At 40.7% G+C, this 18558-nt stretch overlaps 3 protein-coding genes across 8 annotated transcripts in view; all 3 read right to left on the reverse strand.

Moving 5' to 3' along the window:
- The window catches only part of hgs (hepatocyte growth factor-regulated tyrosine kinase substrate), a 13696-nt gene extending 8197 nt beyond the window's left edge, over positions 1-5499 (reverse strand). For all 4 annotated transcript variants that reach the window (XM_013913914.1, XM_013913913.1, XM_013913912.1 and 1 more), the window contains exons 1-8: positions 5299-5499; positions 2629-2713; positions 2378-2453; positions 2110-2202; positions 1335-1458; positions 1024-1076; positions 838-906; positions 561-685 (exon numbers count right to left, since the gene is read on the reverse strand). In XM_013913914.1, coding sequence (XP_013769368.1) covers positions 561-685; positions 838-906; positions 1024-1076; positions 1335-1458; positions 2110-2202; positions 2378-2453; positions 2629-2713; positions 5299-5335 — 662 coding nt within the window. In that variant the 5' untranslated portion in view covers positions 5336-5499. The remainder of the gene's footprint in view (positions 1-560; positions 686-837; positions 907-1023; positions 1077-1334; positions 1459-2109; positions 2203-2377; positions 2454-2628; positions 2714-5298) is intronic.
- Positions 5500-7657: 2158 nt separating this feature from the next.
- Positions 7658-8601, reverse strand: cldnk (claudin k). Its single transcript, XM_005745450.2, has one exon. The coding sequence runs from the start codon at positions 8587-8589 to the stop codon at positions 7942-7944; it is 648 nt and encodes a 215-aa protein (XP_005745507.1). The 5' UTR covers positions 8590-8601; the 3' UTR covers positions 7658-7941.
- A 1696-nt stretch (positions 8602-10297) lies between these two features.
- Positions 10298-17113, reverse strand: btr02 (bloodthirsty-related gene family, member 2). 3 transcript variants are annotated; one of them, XM_005745401.2, is made up of 8 exons: positions 17023-17113; positions 13998-15553; positions 11959-12231; positions 11787-11864; positions 11438-11680; positions 11213-11339; positions 11090-11116; positions 10298-10857 (listed from the first exon to the last, which is right to left on the reverse strand). In XM_005745401.2, the coding sequence occupies exons 3-8, from the start codon at positions 12226-12228 to the stop codon at positions 10313-10315; spliced, it is 1290 nt and encodes a 429-aa protein (XP_005745458.2). In that variant the 5' UTR covers positions 12229-12231; positions 13998-15553; positions 17023-17113; the 3' UTR covers positions 10298-10312. The 3 variants fall into 3 exon arrangements, with proteins under 3 accessions (XP_005745458.2, XP_005745459.2, XP_013769370.1); XM_005745402.2 differs by lacking the exon at positions 17023-17113 and adding an exon at positions 16045-16191; XM_013913916.1 differs by lacking the exons at positions 13998-15553; positions 17023-17113 and having other exon boundaries at positions 11959-12866.
- Between the last annotated feature and the right edge of the window lie 1445 nt (positions 17114-18558).

Raw genomic sequence — 18558 nt, forward strand, 5'->3', positions numbered from 1 at the left:
ATATCGTGATAGATATCGTTATCGCCTGAAATGAAAAAAACATATCGTGATATGAAAAAATCTCCTATCGCCCAGCTCTAGGTAGTCGATAAAAATTCTTTTCTCGTTCCTTAGCGCCCAGCTAGCGTCACATACAGCTCACTCTAAGCCTTTTCCACCTCTGCTGTACCCCTAACCTCCTCGTACTCTTGTCTACTTTACTCATCTCCCCTACTATCCCACTTTTCTTTTGCTTCCCTCCTCCTTTGAATATTTTCCTGCACTTCCTCATTCCACCACACATCTATTTGCCCTCTTTCCTCTCTCCATAACACATTCTCTGCATTTTACCTCAGCACCACAGCTGCACATATTTAACCTATCATTTTTTACAAGTCATATCACAGCTACATATCATTTTTACCTTGAATAAAATCAGTCACGTGTTCATTGTGTTTAATCTGTTGCACCCTAGATAATTGTGAGACATAAACACTTGTACTATCCAGGGCCACCATGTTACACACAGCCTGTTTTTCACACTAATTCTAACATTTTAATCACCACATCTGTGGACTCACTTGTTAAGCAGCTCGAAGCAGGGCTCGCACACACGCACTTCCTTCTCGATCCCAAACTTTGGAATAGTGGAGTACTTAGACGAACACTTGCCGCAGAAAATCTGACCACAGGCTCGACAGTGGTGCTGGGAAAGCACAGGACACAAAATGAGGTTGATTTCCACACATGCGCCGTGAGAACGTACCGCATACACGCAGACACACACTCACAGCATCAAATGAATGAAGGAAACCATAAAACCTCCAAGTGGCCTAGTTACAAGCAGGCCCGGCCTACCTTTCTTGTCATAACTCCAAACTGGACTCTGCACCGGTGGCACTCCTCAGCGTCAACCCAGTCAGGGGCCTAGATAAACAAGGCAGACATCACATTACTCAACTACTTCTCAATGTAAGGGGCACATGCCACAAAAACATAACTCTCTTCACACATCAGTAAAACAAGAAACACAAAATATCTTACTCTCTCAGCAGCAAACATGGCGTCACTCTCCTTGAACTCGGGGAAAACATGACCTGCAGACAAACAAAAGCAGAAAATCTTTTTACAACAGCTACAAAAAAAATCACAAAGAGGCAATAACTACTAGCTGCTGATGTACCTTTTGACAATGACATTTGAATCAATAAAATCAGTTTTTATCATTACAAATCATCTGAACTGGTATCACCCAGTTTTAAGTGGCCTGTTAGAAAACATTTTCTGGGTCAGTAAGCTTTCAGAGATCCTTTGGTTTCATTTCAGATGTGAGCACTCGGCTCGTTCAAACTTACCTTCCACTTTCATGATCTGATAGGTGTCTTGAACCACTTTATATTTGGGTTCATTGCGGAAGGCGTGAGCCCAGGCCTGGATCAGGTAAAGGATCTTGTTTCTGACATTTGGTTCCGTCTGTTTCTGGAAGTCAAGGAATTTACACACAGTTAAAGCAAAAAGGTCTACTTTCCCTGTTTCTGAATTCTACTGTCAAATAACACACTGAATTCATCAACACTGTGAGGTGGGAAGTCCCTTGTTTTCATCTGAAAAAAAAAAAAAAGACTCCTGTCACAAGGCAATGACATCACCAGGAAGTTGAAACCAGCATGAGTTATACAGCCTGTGTCACATGATACAGTTAGGATCCAATCAAATATTGCTAGCTCATGCTGTAATCCAGTCAGCTGAAAGAGTGAGCAGTCATAGGAGAGGGGGAAAGCTTATGAAGCCTCCAGCCAAAATATATAATTGAAGCACTGTAAAGACGCTAAACCTGTTTTTTAAAAAGTTCATTTAGTATCAACTACTTTAATATCAGACCACTGTGTGGCTGCTCACTTTAACATCACTCTAACATATACACCTTTGGGAATCTGGAGCCTGTGTTTTTCACTACGGTTTGAATAAAGACTAAACTCTTCATTGATTAAGCCAAAGCAACCGCTCCGCCTGACCTCTGCCAACAAATTAAGCTTCACAGTAAGAAGACAACACAGGCCATCTCTGAATGGCATTGAGAAGAGTGTGGTGGGAACTGAGCAGACAGGGAGTAGATAAAATGAATGTCACCTTAAGTAGCTCCTTCAGTTCCTCCATGGTTTGCTTACTCGCCACCTCATCGTGCACCGTCTGGCCACAGTTCTTCACCACTGACTCCAAGACCTGAAGGGTGAGGCTGCATTATTCTCAACAACCCAACGCAAAAGATGCCAAGTCTACTATTGCCCACAGTTAGGTGACAAAGCAAGAGAACACACCAACCAAAGCAAAAATCAAACTATGTTTACAGGCAACAGAGATTTTGTATTTTTGATTGTATACTTTCCACACGTCTTACCTCAAGTGCATAAATCGCCACGTGTGGATTTTTGTCATTCAGCTTCTTTTTAATGGCCCCAATGGCATATTTAGCTCTGCAAGGACAAAAAACACAGATATCGCTTAATGCAGAATCATTGGCATAAATTCAATAAGCAAACTCTCAAGTATGTTTATTTCAAAAACATTGAAGACAATAGTCGAAGCTGTATTAAATCTTCAGCTGCTGGAGGATGTGACTGTAGAGGAGAAGAAGACAGAATCACTCACTGTGTGTCTCCCTGTCGAATGAGATCACAGATCTGCAGGATGGATTCCCAGTCAGTCTCCAGAAGAAGTTGACTGGTGGCTTTATCTGCATGAGTACAGAAAGCTTTAACATGCATGTCTGTCAAATGGCATCTACAACAGCAGCTCCACAAAACTGCACCGGCAGTTACACATGAACAAACGCTTCTTCCACATGCTTTAAGCTTTATAGAAACATCTGTACTCCTGCTATTAACGTAGGACTCCAGATCGATCTTTGTATGATATCAAACTATTACTACACAAAAGGTTTGAGGTGTCAAACCTTAATGATATAATAGAGATCTACTTATTTATTATATCATCATCAGCAGGGATAACTAAAAATATTTTATTGCTACAGATGCTTCCGTGAGTTCAGCTGTCAGAAAGAAAATAGCCTTGCATATGATTCAGGTGTGCCAAAGCGCTGCAGTCCTGGATCTGACATTTGTTATGCCCTGCGGAACTGCGGGGAAAACAGGAAAGTACTGATAGCACGAAGTGATAATCCTGTTTGGCATATGATTGCGATGCATTTAGTAGATGAAACCTGGTCTTGATTTGCATTTCTAAATACAAGTGGAACCTAATCCAACTTTCAGCACAACAAACGACCTGTTTGCAAATCATAAAATAAAAAAAACTGCCCAATTTTTAGGAACCAAATATCATTTTATTACATGTCAAACTGAAGGATGTGTGCTGTGAATTCAGCAATCACCCACACATAATGGTGGTTTAATTTTGAGTTAAATATCTTTAAAAAGATTAAATGTTTTAAATACACATGACATCTGCTATAAAACTGCGAATCTGATCATAGGTTTAGAGGTGTGCGTTACTCAGTTCAGACTTTTTTTTTTTTTATCTGCTTCTATACTTTGAACGTCAGGTAAAATTTATGCTTCAACAACAACAATGATTCTGACTACAGGCAGGGGGTAAACAACTGCAGAGGCGGTGCAGGTGTAGTATCTCTGCATCAAGTTCAAGAAAAAAAAAGGAGATGAGTGTGCTTTTTAGAAGGGACAAAGACTAGCTTCCGCCCCTGCAAATCAGTAGAACAACTGTGGAAGTGGTCACCAGCTTTAGTGTACATCTCACTGAAAACCCTATCTGGTGTCACAACATTTCCGTCCTGGTTAAGACACCAACACCAACGCTTCCACTTTTTCAGGAGGTTGCAGTACAGGGAACTTGTTATCGCAGTCTTAAACCTATTCTGCAGATTTGTGGGGAAAGAGTGTCCTGAGGACGGCAGAGAAAACGCCTCTGCTGAGGGCCTCCCCATCACTACAGACATTTATGCCAGCAGATACAGGAAAAGGGCCTCCTCTATTTTGAAAGACCCCACTCACCAAGCACATGCAGTGTTTGTTCCCCTCCCCTCAGGCAGGAGGCCACAGAGTATCAAGAGCAGAACCACCATGCTTTTAGACTGCTTCTGTGTCTACTTCTCCTAGCCAATCATAACAAAGACACCAATTGTGCATTTGCAATATCCTCCATACCCTTAAAAAATGATTATTCATTCTCTATGACACTGTAAATATGTTTTCTCTTCCTTGTTTCTGTATATTGTTCTCTTGTGTGTTCTCATTGTTGCTGGCGTTAAACAGGGACCTGAGTGCTACATTTAGTTTCACCTCATGTGAATACACACGTTTGAAATGGAGTAAAAACCCTTGAATCCTTGAGAAAAACAAGTTGGGACTGCAACGATAAGTTCGGCAGGAATTATATTTAATGGATTCAAATTCTGAAACCATTTCCATCACTGGTGAGAAGAATCAAACACACGATTTATAACCTCAAATATTAAATTATTACTGGTTACATTGGCAGAGCAGGCAAAACTCTCCAGCTGAACTAAAGAGACCTAAAATGTCTGAAAATTGTTTAATAGTAATCAATATGCACAGCTGCGTATCCATTTGACACTTCACAAAATAATTTGACATTTACTGGGTGTATACATTTTTCATCCAGGTTCGCTAGTTAACCTGCTCATCTTTGTAGCCCAAAAAACTTGTTGTTGCATAACTGGAAATTCACTTGGGACTCGTTTTAAACCAAGGTAACTGTTGAAACATGCTATGACAGAGACGCCTTGTTTTCTATGATTAGTCATGGAGTAAAAACAACTATTAGCCATCTGACGTTAGCGTAGGTCTATACGTGGATCACAAAGTATCCCAGTCGCTAATTATAGACAGGTGTCAGCGAACTAATTAACCTGTTGTGGTCTTTAAAAAAAAAAAAAAAAACTCAGGACAACAGAGCGCCTCACGAATACCAGCGTTGTGTTTGTCTGCCTGGTTTCCTTGGATATGGGGTAGTTAATGTGTGAAGTAACAGCTAATCGTATATTACCGTGTATGAAACAGGAACACAACAACAGCGTTGGTTAGCTTAACTAAAAGCAAGGCGATAACACTGGACCAAAACTGTTCGCTTCAGCTAACTTCTTAGCATTTCTTGGCCTTCGAACAATAGCAGCGAATTTGTTAGCAGGCTAGGGGAAAAAAAGCTAGCTGGCCTGGGAGCCACAGCCCGATCGACTGTCAAAACAATACGCTGGAAAACATCGCACTCTGCCTTATAGTTGCTTAATTTTACTCTCAACTTACGCATGTGCTGTTAACTTACCGAGAAGCCTCTCAAATGTGCCTCCACCTTTTCCCATGTTAAACTCAGAGTCTCAGAGTGGCTGTCGAGATGACTTATTTAATTAGCGGATCCCGATACTTTCACAACGGAGGTTAGCTGTTAGCCACGGAGCACAGCTGTACAGCAGGTACAGCCTCCTCTGACTTCCCACTTCCGTCGCAGAAACAGCGACACGCATGAAATGTCTCCCTCTCGCGGCGAGTATGCGCAATTACGGCTGCATTTTATTATTATTTTTAATTTATTGAATTTATTTATTGATTTATTGATTGATTTATTGTTAAGCGAAACCTTGACATGGTGATTGCCGCTTTAGAAATCTAAATAAAAATATGCATTATCAGCAAGTCATTGATGAGATGTGTGGTAGGAGTGACAGATTGGTTTAAGGTGAGGGTGGAATTACAGTAGAGACTGGTTCTGAGGCAATACTGACAGGGCAGCTCATGTTGAGCAGTTTATAGACAAGGCTGACATGATTTAGACACGTGCAGAGGACCGATAGTGGCTATATAAGACAAAGGATACTGAATATGGAGATGCTAGGCAGAGGGAAAAGAGAAGATTCTTCGCTAAAGAAAGCAGCCAAAAGAACAAGAAGAATTATGCTCTTTGATAAAGCAAATTTAACTTTCATAAGTGTAAAGTGATGTGTATCAGTTGGTGCTCAAGGCACAATAACATCCAAAAATGTAATTAAACACCCATGGCAGTTTTGATTTTCATGATCATCTTTCTGCACTCCAGGACATTTTGACATGCAGCAAATCACTTAAAAGCATGATCAAAATCCTCCAGTTTTATGTAACGGTCTAACACAGACAAACAGTGAGTTATTTCTTGATACCTTCTATCTGAGTAAGAGTTTGCATGTAGGAATCTGACTTTGGCAGCAGGGTGATGATGATGATGTGATGATCACAGCAGCAACATCTTGGGTTCAAATCCACAGGCCAACTGGGGCCTTCCTATGTGGAACTGGTGACCTGTCCAGAGTGCACCTAAGACAGATGGGCTCCAGCCAGCCAGAACTTGAATCGGATAAATGGAGGAACGATGAATAGAATCTGACTTTAAGAAAGTGGTTTTAAATTATGTTAAAACTTGAACACACTTATGCGATTATGAAAATATCTTTAGGAAAAACGTTTCTTTTTTCTTCAATTCATTAGGCTACATTTATTTTAAGGTTATGTTGACTTTGGAAACAACCAAATCCCAATATCATTTTTGTTTGTTTGTCTTTATTTCACATTTTCTGCACATGTACCCTTGATTTTTACAGCCTAAGGAAAGAGAAAAGAAATATACCCCACTTCACACATACTACAGCACTCACACCAAAAGACTTCACAGACAATTATCAGTGTTTGTATTTACTCAGGGAACTCTAGAGCTCTAGAAAGCAGATCTGAGATGAACTGGACACAGATCAGTGTTGCCCAAAGTCTCAAATGCATCAGTGACGTGTGCAGTTATCGCCTCCTTGTAAATGATACACTCATTAGTTCACTTTCATGCAATCAACTTCTGTGTTAACTCTTTGTTACTGTCATTGTTAAGAACTGCATTGACACCATACCTCGAAGACACTTTGAAGCACTCTATTCATTATTTACAATGTAACTAGTGCACTCGTCTCCCTCTGTTGTCCTCTTTGTAAGCGTACAGTAAAATACCACAGACTTACAGTATTCACATCATTACTCTACCAGCACTGGTAAAGGCCTACTTAGGTCATGTGTGAGTCACTACCTGGCACTTGGAACACTAGTGGCTATTGTTATTGTGGTGCTGTAATGCTCTATAGAGTGGCATTGTGTTGCTCTGTCTTCTGCTGTCACAGACAGAAGCAAAGGAACTGATAGATTAATGCATGCCCGCACAACTACGATTATATGTACAGTCACCTACAGTGCAATCAATCAGGTTTAAGAACAAGGATAATATCTCATGAATAAAGATGGTGCTTGGAATTGTACTACATGAACACATGCAAAGACAGATAGTGATTCAGGCTCAATCTGGTTTTTGCTTGTTATCATACAGTTATCTGCTGGAGCAATGTGTGATTTTATTAGAAGAAATAGCAGGATCTTTATGAAGTGAAAAAAGGATCATGTATTTTTCTTTGTTCCCACCGTATAGAGTAACTCAGATAAGGAAAATGAGATGGAAGACAGGACAACACACACACACACACACTGAAAAATATGGCACCACATGCTAATGCACACACATCTCCATTGTTCTATTGTTCTTCTCCATTCAGCAGAACCCCTCGTAGTGTTTACATAAATGACTCAAAGGTTTTTCCTTGTAAAACAAGTATTTTGAGGAGCTTTAATATATGTAATGGTACAAATGTAAACACACACCATTTTTCCTCCACAGAGCATACAACGTTTATTGTATTTAACTGGCAGACAGAGAAAGAGTGTTATTGAAGGGTATCAGGTATGACATAATAAAACAAGTTCAGTTTTCAGCCTCCTGTGACGTTTCTCAAGACAACAAAAGAAAAGTGACACTTAATAAAAAATAATTACATGAATCAATGTCAAGAGGAGAAAAGACAGGTTTGACATCATTCGGGGTGGATTTGTGGAAGGCCTTCAGACATTAGACATAACCTTTGACTTGTGTGGCAGGTGCCCTGCGTGGACTGCTCTCTCCACTGCTGAAAGTGGGAGAGCCTGGGATTCCGGGAGGACTTGACCCCGCATAGAGCAGTGACCCCCCAATTAGAAGCAAGGCTGACGCCCCCCAGCCGATGTAAAGGGCAGGGCCGAGCTCACGCTTGTGTGGAGCTGCCACATGTGGATCATAGAAATCCCTGATGATGGAGTGGGCAGTCCAGCAGACGGGCACAAGGTAAAGAAACCCCGCGATGGCAAAAAGGGAGCCAGAAATGCGAGCAATGCGGGCTTTAAGGCTGTTTACGCCGATGCATTTAGTGCACTTGACTCCTAGGACCCCCAGAGCCAGAGCCAGGCCACAGAGCAGGATGGACAACACAGTGAGGCCGCGGGCGGCCTGCATGTCGCTGGGCAGAGCCAGCAAGCTATCGTACACCTTACACTGGATCTCACCTGTGCTCTGCACTATGCAATTCATCCAAAGGCCTTCCCAAATGATCTGAGCTGTCACTATGTTGTTACCGATGAAGGCGGTGACCCGCCACAGGGGGATGGCACAAACTATTAACCCACCCACCCAGCCCACGATGGAAAGGATCAGACCCAGCAACTGCATGCCCGTGGTAGCCATGGCGAAAGACAGATGGACTTGTCTCTGATATATTAGTCTCTGCACAGGCCAAACTTATAGTCCCACAAAGAAATGTGACAGTCTATGTTGCTCGAAATGCCGTGGTCCACTCCGCCGTCTGTGGATGATGGCGTCGATGAGGTCAGTTTGATGTGGATTGATATCCTAAAATTAACAAAACATAAAATAGTCGCACCAGCCTGGTTATTCTCTTAGTAATCAAACAAGCAGCGCAAGAAAACTCTCAGAGACACACTGGATATTACATCACATGCTGTTGTTATTTACCACAACAACCACTAGCATAACATTAGTAAAGTATGAAAAGACTATTGGAGCATATAGTTATCATAAATATTTGGAATCAGGCTGGGAGGCCTGTTGGATTCCAGTAAGAACTGCAGAGAATAGCTTTCTTTGACATGACTGTGGGTGTCGAGCTACGCCTTGCCGGGTGGTGGATTATCTCAGAAAAACATGAGGAGACTCGGAACACAAGCAGCTTTCATGAAAGCCTGTAGAGTGGGCCAGGAGAACCTGTGTCTTCTGTTTGTTACAGCTACAATTTTACTAATACTGTTTATACGATCCATTCATAACAAGATCGAAACATATGCAGCAGGACATTGAGGACCAATGGGATGCATTTTACTATTTAGTTCAGTTATTTAGTTTGAGTTTTGACTCCAGTAAAACTAATTCTGAAAGATTATTGTGCTGTTTGGTGCAGATGACAGTGGATAAACCATATTAAAATAACAGAGGGCCCTGGAATATTCCCAGAGCTCATTACTAAAATGTCCATTTCATTCCTAGGAAGTTTTGCAGATAACACAACGGAAGAAAAGCCACTTCCAGTGCATACATGTGTTGGAAACTAACAAACTAACAAAGCACATCGCATAAATTTGCTCTTGAGCCATAGTGAAGACATTTCTGACATTTGGAAATGTCCAAACAATATTAATGAAATGGTTATTATGAGGAATATTTACCTGAAATAGAGGTCGCTGAACTTTCACTGCTCCTCTCGGAGATGATTCACAGTTTACGGTTTGCCTGAAGCTCCGTAGGTTTTGTAGTTGAGCTGTGAATGCCTGAAGTTGTGAATGACAGCCCTGAGAATTCAGTTCAGTCAACAGGAAGGCCAGAGAGCAGGGGAGGCTCTCTGTCTCTCAGCTCCAACACCCAGGACAGGACTGGAGATGGGGCTGCCCTGCGAGATGCCAGTGTGTCTGTGTGGCGGTGGGCTGAAGCACGCACTTCTGTGCACGACTGTGTCGGTGTGTGAATGCGTGAATGTGTTTGAGTGTGTCTCCCAGTGCCTGGTGTACGGGCACAATGCCCTGCTGTTTTACTGTGCCCTCCCCCCCGCTTTCCCTGCTTCTCGTCAACCTCTGTCCCAACCCTGCAGCCCCGCGCATCCATCCAACTCAGCAATCCTCTTTTTTCTACTTTCACTCACTTGTTCATTTATGACAGCCATCTATTATTTACTGCCACACTTTTTTCTTTTTTCAGTCTGTTTATGCGTTTCATTGAAGTTTTCAAGTGTACTGACGTAGTCCTTTTGCACCATCTTGTTCAGTAGCCTGCTCTGGCAGGGAAAATGTGGCTCATTGTTCAATAGCTTTGTAAATAAATAAACACATTAATCACACTAGATAAATATTAAGGAGATAACAAGAACCAACAAGTAACTCTTTTTAAACTGGAATGAGGTTTAGATGTTGCAAAAACTTGAGCAGATGACTAGAGGAGCTGCATTTCTGCCTCCATGCATGCGACCAGGACTGAAGAATGGATGGAGCCGATCTGTGAACTTATCCGTGAAGGTCTGAATGTGGACTCCAGAGTCTGCGCAGTAGAAGGACACACGACCTTCGTTGTAATCCAGAAACACTCCAAACTTCTTGATTCGTTGGTCTAGAGCCAACTGGGTGACAGGAGAGGTGTTTGCAATGTACTGGCCTCCAGCTTTCAGGCTTAAGGTCCAGAAACCATTTGCAGGGCACACTGTGAACTTGCCTTTCCTGTTTACGGACTGTCTGGCAACACCTAGGGTCCATTCTATCTTCTCCCCAACCTCCACTTCCCAGTAGCACCTCCCGCCAGCGAAGCTTTCTTTGGCCAGAACATTTCCCACTCTGTCAAACCTCTTGGGGTTCTCCGGTACTTCCTGAAGCTTATCCGTGTGCCTCACCTGCTTTCTGTCATCTGAGACCCAAAGAAAAGGGTTTGCTGTTTTAGCACTTAGGTTAACATCCACTAAAAAGAAAAAAGAGCAAAGAAAGGAGAAAAAGAGCAAAAAGTCAAGAATTAGTCAAACAGTTCATTTTCAGCTATTCACAACAGCTGAAAATTCATGCAGTTACATTTTGAACTCAAAATGAAGCTGAATTATGGTTATATTTTTGATATTATCCACAAAAATAATCTTCAATCCCTAATCATTTTTGTAAAGTTGATAAAATGTATTTCTGCACAGCGAGAACCTTACCTGAGTATTTCTCGATTCTCTTAAGTTCTAAAAACGAACAACAGGGGGGGAAAAAAAGAATGTCAATGAATTTATCTTTTAAGATTGATATGATGCACGCAAGATTAAAACAGCACCACCCACCAGCTTTGGAGAGTCTGTTGACTTCTAACTTTATTTGTTCCAACACGTCTGACAGTGCTCTTCTGGTGACTCCAATACAAGGATCAGTTTCTATGGTAACCTTGGACCAGTCCTTCATCTCACAGGGCTAAATAGCATTCGCAGTGTTGGAAAGATTTTACAATTATGCTTCAAATCACATCATCATCATCATCATGCATTTGGCAGTAGATGGAGATAACTTACCTTGGCAGGTCGCTTCAAGTCGTCACTCTGATCACCAGAGATCTGAGGGTCCGGTTCTTTGGTCTCCTTCCTCAGCTCCTCAATCTCCTGTTCGATCTCTTTGACCAGTGTTTCTACCCTGCTCTCCTCTTCTCTCTGCCTCTCCTCAATTGCAGCAACAACAGCTTTATGGCTCTTCTCCATAGCATTTACAAGTGCAGAGAAGATCTTCTGACTCTCTCGCACCTCTCTGAGGTAAGAGTTCTGATTGGACAGCAACATAATTTAATGATGTACAGATCAAAGGAAAATGAAGAAAAAATATAAATTATGTTATACATGTTTAAGTTTTATAGATATTTCCACTCACCTTTTGTAGCCCGAGAGAGTATTTCAGTCTTTCTATCTTCTGCACCCTTTCCTGAATCATTTGGTTAACATCTATAACCTGTGAATGTGCAAACGATTTGCATCAGCACACAAAAATACACTAGATTTATTAGATTAGATTACCTGTTATTAGATAACAGACAAAAGAGTACCGTTTCCTCATCTGGTGGTTTCTGTGGTCGAGACTTCCTGTAGTTTTCAGATATGTCTGCCAGTATGTGGTTGACACTGAGGTCAGGCTTGTCTGTGAACAGTCTCCTGCAGTGAGGGCAGTATTTCAACTGATGTCGTGTCCAGTATTTGGACAGGCAGGACAAGCAAAAGCTGTGTCCACATGGTATGGTTACGGGGCTGGTGAAGATGTCCCTACACAGAAAGCACAAGAAGTGCTTCTCAGGGAGCAAGCAGATGGTAGAGGCCATAATCTGAAAAAGAAATTATGTCAGAAAAAGTAAGAAACACAGCTTTTTCCTGCTGTGCATATCGAAGTCTTTTAAGGGAGTGTTGTGTTTGAATAGTAAAGCAAAGACTAAACCAAAAGTGATACCTAAGAGTAAGTGAGAAGTGCCAACAGAAGTCGTTTGATAAACAAATGCAATGAAACCATCTTGTTAACAGTCCAAACTTAAAAGTACTATAAAGTACTATAAAGTAGATTTGTGTTTTTAATACATAATTGTGTAAATGCTCAATCCTGCATCCAGGATTTTACTTGCGCACTATGACGGTACACAAGTATCAAAAGTACTAGTCACTGTTACTCATATTACAAGATGCTTATCGTATGTTTTATGAATTTTCAAGTGTATTAGTCATACATTGATTGGCCACTTTGTTAGGTGAGTCCGTTTAATTGCTCGTCAACATAAATATCTAATCTGCCAATCACATAGCAGCAACTCATACATTTAGGCATGTAGAAATAGTCAGAATGATGTGAAGTTGAAACTGAGCATAAGAATGGGGAAGAACGTAATTTAAATGACATTCAATGTAGCATAGTACTTGGCAGAAAATCACCCTGGGCTACTGGGGTTTTCCTGCACAACCATCTCTAGGCTTTACAGAGAATGGTCTGAAAAAGAGATTGTATCCAGTGAGAGGTCAGAGGAGAATGACCAGACTGCTTCAAGGAAGGCAACAATAACTCAAATAACTACTTTTTACAGCCAAAGTATGCAAAAGAGCATCTCCTTGAAGCAGATGGGCTTCAGTAGCAGAAGACCACACCAGGTGCCACTTCTGTAAACCATGAACAGGAAACGGAGGCTACAGTTTGCACAGGATCACCAACATTAGACAATAAAAGACTGGACAAATGACTCTCAGTTTCACTTTGCTGCCATGTTCAGATGTTAGAATCAGAATTTGGAGTAAACAAAAGCATGGATCCGCACTCCCTTGCATCAACAGTTCAGGTTGGTGGTGTTGGTGCAATGACCTGTGGGATATTTTCTAATCACACTTCAGACACATTAGTACCACCACAACCCAAGATTTTAGACACAGATACTTAAGGTTTGACTTTAAAATCCATGCTTGTTAATTAAACAACAGTAAAAATTCAGGATTCAGCTCACATTTCGCGTGAGAGAAGGCGGATTTACTCATGGCAGAAATATTTTCACTGGAATTCAGGGCGTCATGTTTTAACATTGTGTTCTCATACAGAATGGATTACTCTCATTCTACACAGACTAAAGAGGCAGAAACAGCTGGACATGATTATACTTTAATGCCCTGCTGTTGAACTTTACCCCGTTATCTCTTTCTATCTCTGCGTGTTTTGATTGCCACTGTCACAGCCAGTGTGAGCACCAGCAGATAGATAACAAACAGAGGCAGCAAAATATGCAGTCAAACTGGTATTTGCCAAATAGTTTTCTTGTGTCATGAGGAAGCTACTACTCAAAACAAAAATGAACTCACTAAATTCTCAAGATCGTTTTAATGTAATGTGCAATCCTCAGTTCAGACTCCCTTGTACTCCCTTGTAACATAGGAAACAGTTTATGATTATGCAACATGGCCATAAAAGACTCCCTTGTACTCCCTTGTAACATAGGAAACAGTTTATGATTATGCAACATGGCCATAAAAGATTGAGAGGACTAACATGAAATCAGCACACAGGTAACTTTGTAAAAACAGACACATTTGTTAAAAAGTATTAAAGGAAATGTGATCTTACCTTTACTTAGTCGATCTTTTCTGGGTAGGAGCGGTGTCTGTATGGCTTGTACTTGTTAATTTAGTTAATAATACACAGAAACTTCACTGGTTCACACTGAACAGGTGTACTGAGGTATGTGGATTGTCTAGGAAAGTGGCAGCGCTTTAGACAATGGCGTGTTCAGCTAAGACTCCGCCCTACATGTTATTTGAGTTGCACTTCAACTAATCCACAGCAAGGCACCAGGAAGAGGTGGAGGTTGAATAGAATATAAAGTGTTCACACAAATCTGCTATAAATGTGCTAAAATCACAGCTTCATTTATTTATAATAGGCCTATTTATAGTTTAAACTGGTTGTCACAGTTTGAATTGATGCCACTGGAAACCTTTCAAGTTTTCTCGTACTACACATATGTTCTTGAGATGAAAGAGGGCTTAAGACGGCTATCTAGTTTGTTATCAAGTAAGTCAGAAAGCTACCTAACCAGAAGTTGGATACAAAGAGTAAGTTTTTTATTTTCATCAGGTCATCAGTCAGTTCCCTATGTCATGCACGAGGAGCTGCAAAGAAGCGGTTAATAAAGATTGAGTTGAAGTTCAGTCTGGCAGTCGGGGCCATTCTGTTGTCCATATGCTTTATTGCCACCTGTGCTGTTCCCCCTGCTGATCCACCCACTGCACCACCTATGATCCCATAGAGAACCATCCCTCCTGGGCCCTCTATAGACCCAGCCAGCGCACCCATCACAGCCCCCACAACAAAACCTGTCCCCAGGCCTCTGGCTAGGGACGTCCTGAGCCAGCTGTTGTCGATCTCCGCTTGAGCTCTAATCTCTGCGCCAATATTAGCCGTATAGGCATCCTTCTGGAAGTACAGCTCCTCTTCCATGTATTGCTTTTCCATCTCAGCCCATGCCTTCTCTATCTCTGCTGCTCGCTGCTTCCTAAGCTTATTCTCCTCCTTCTTTACACAGTCCTCTGCCTTCTGGAAAGTTCTGCTGGAAAAGTAGCCTCCTCCTAACGAGGCAACCATCAGCTCTATCTTCTTCAACAGCTCTCTGTCCTGACTTCGATCTCTCCAGTTCTTGTTGAAAAGGTGAAAGCGTCCACCGTACTTCTCGATGAGTTCTCGCAGATGCCAATCTGTCTTCTTAACCCTATCTTCCAAGGCAGCTCTATTCTGATTTCCTTCATAGGCCAGGAGGACCATGGCGTGTCTCAGACAGTGTCTTCCAAAGCGTTCCCTCATCAGTCTGGAGGTTCTCACATCATTGGGGGAGATTTTCTCCATGTCAAAGGCAACAAGAAATGCATGGGGACCAGGTATACATAAGCACTTGGACCTCCTTAGCTCCATCTTCCTCTTAGGTTTAGATATATCCTTATCATAGATGTTTGGTCCATTGATCACTGCCACTCGTCTACCAGCCAGCTCACCGTTGTTCTTTATGCTGCCAGAAAGGCTGGTGACATCCTTAGAAAACACCTGTCTCCCAAGTATGGAATTGGTTAGTAGGAACTGAGAAGGTCCACTGCTACCAACCACCATGAGCCTTAATTCTATGGCACCACCTTTAAAAATAAAAAACAAACAAACAGAAATTCAATTGGGATCAGATTGATAAAGATATATTTTTAAGTGTGTAATAAACTCAGAAAACAATTAAAAAAATGTCAAAAGAAGCTACAATATCAGCAATTAACATCATTAACACCATATTGTTTGTGTTTGTCTTATTTTATACTTTTTCTGATATCAATGCAATGCAAAGCATGTTTGAAAAGGGCTGTGTGTGCATGTGTCTGGTTCATCCTACTTTCTGAACATAACTTATGGTACATGTGTGCAGTAAAATCTAACAGTAAGTAGGGTAGTTTGATTTTTATTGTTAAAGTTAAACCCAAGGTTCAACTCCTCCTTCTCCACCTTTAGGTATTTTCCCACAGTCCCTGCCTGACATGCAACTTGAGAATATTCCCCTTTGTGCCTTTGTGCCTAGAGCAAAGAGAAACCACATCAAATCCTTTCTTTGTCATGTTTTCATGGTTATTGGAAAGCCTACCTTTCTTCCTTGTATCCATTTGGCAGCTTCACATCACAGATTCAGTAGTTTGTTTGTTTTTTTAATTTGGAAATTATTAAAACCTTTCCTTGAACCAACTTCACACATTTGAGTTCGGTGAAAATATATTCCTGTGTGTTTCTCGTCTCTCCCTCTGTCTGCCTCACTGTATCTGCTGATTAGATAACTGGTCACTAGATTTTACATTAAGTGGAAAATGACCTCAGGGCTGGAAGCTGGCAGTGAACATATTCACATTTATTGACATTAATATTAATCTATGTGTAATTAAAGCTTTAGATTTATTACTGATTGAATGTATGAACACTGTCTTATTTTGGAAATTATATTGCAGTAAATTTTATTATTATTAATCCTTTATTTATCCAGGTAAAAAATCTCATTGAGATTAAAAATCTCATTTCCAAGAGAGACCTGGCATCATGGCAACAAAATGAGAGCAGGTATACATGCATGCGTTATTTGTTTTGATTTGAATTATCAAGTGAGGATCAGACTCATCTGATGATGAGTAGCACCGACATGGATCCATGATTGCAGTCATATCAGAATGATGAAGACATTTATTGCCTATAATCCTGATTTGTATTTTTAATCTTTAGTTAAAAAATAATCCGTTTTTAAAGCAGCTGTTCTAGGCTGTGTTACTGTCTGTGTGCTAGGCTTCGGAAAAATCAATATCTCATTAGTTAGTTTCATCGTGTGTTAGTGGGACACACATTTATTTTCCAAATATAGACTTGTGTCTTTATTTAATGTATCAGCTATGCTCATAAGAATTCCCACATAATCTACCAGTGGATCAGCCCAACCATACCCTTGTCTTGACTATGGTTACATGTGTCGGTCCACTGAGTTGGTGCCAGATATTTGTATTATTCAATTCAATTATATACATTGCCAAATCACAACAACTCTAGCTTTAAAGTGCTTTATATTGTAAGGTAAAGACCATACCGTAATACAGAGAAAACAGAGGAAAACCCCAGCAATCATATGAACCCATGAGCAATGGCTTTGGTGACAGGAGAGGAAAAACTTCATTTTAGGAAGAATAAACCTCCAGCAGAACCAGGCTCAGGGAGGTACAGCTATCTGTCGCAACCAGTTGGGAGTGAGGGTAGGAAGACAGCATAAAGACACACTGTGGAAGAGAACCAGATATTAATAATGACTCATGATTAAATGCTGAGTGATATATAAACACTTAAAAAGGTAAATTAAGAAGAAACACTGAGCATTGTGGGAATCCCCAACCAGCCTTCCCACAAAGGGAAGGTTTACATTAGGACTGAGGGTTATCTGATCCAGCCCTAACTATAAACTTTAAGCCTTAAAAAAAAGTTTTAAGCCTAATCTTAAAAGTAGAGAGTGTGCCTGTCTCCCAATGTCTCAGAGCAGAGTGCTCTGTAGAGGTGATAGAGTACTGTGAGGTTTTTAAGATAAAGTGGGGGCTGAGTATTCAAGACCTTGTATGTTAGGATCAGAATTGTAAATTCGATTCTGGATTTAATAGAGAGCCAATGAAGACAAGCTGTCTCTTTCTGGACCCTGTCAGAACTCTTGCTGCAGCATTTTGGATCAGCTGAAGCCTTTTCAGAGAGTTTTAGGACATCTTGATAATGCTGAATGTAGTTCAGCCTAGAAGTAATAACAAGCAGTTGAACAGGTGTGCCCAACAAAAATTACTTATGATTCATAGGCTCCTAAATAAACTGCATCATTTTCAATATAAGGCCCATATAAATCATATTTTAATCAGAAATAGCCTGAAATCAGCCTCTAAATCATAGAATACTAACAATACTATTCACCTTCCAGCATGTTGTCAAATTTGAACCATTTTAAACTTTGACAACAGCAAAAATACCCTACGTGTTATAAATATTTAATACTGTTAGATTCTTTTGCAAATTTTATATATAGTGAGGCTATTTGGGGTCAGATTTGACCTGTATCTATCCAAATGTATTTCAGATTCACTACCATTAGTAAAATCAAGGAAAACTATGAATTTTAGGGACTCTTGAAACTTCAAAACTGTGTGTGCCTTGTCTGTTATGGGATGGTGGTGACAGAGTTCAAGGGCCACATTTGACCAGGTTAGTGCAAAGAAAGAATAGGAGTTATAATATATAACCCTACATGACAAGCAGAGGTCAAAGAGTGCCTTGATGCCAATGATTACCAATTTCACTTCACAGAGAGAGGGTTCCTGGTTCAATCCTGGCTAGGGCCATTCAGTATGAAATTTAAAGGCACTTTGAGTGGTTAGTAAGAGTGGGAAAATGCTATATAAATATGAGTGTATTACAGTTATACCTGAAATGTGAAAAAAAAGAAAAGAAAAGAAAAACAAAGAAATAATTCATTTTGATAGTCTCATAGTTACATAACACATGTGCAAGTCCCACACAAGCAAGGAGTTCATTAATGTTGCGATAATAATGATAACTGCAGATGGTACTTACAGAGATTTGTTATGACATAACA

The sequence above is a fragment of the Pundamilia nyererei genome, unplaced genomic scaffold (genome assembly GCF_000239375.1).
Source record: "Pundamilia nyererei isolate P.nyererei 1_Seehausen unplaced genomic scaffold, PunNye1.0 scaffold00158, whole genome shotgun sequence".
Taxonomy (NCBI): domain Eukaryota; kingdom Metazoa; phylum Chordata; class Actinopteri; order Cichliformes; family Cichlidae; genus Pundamilia; species Pundamilia nyererei.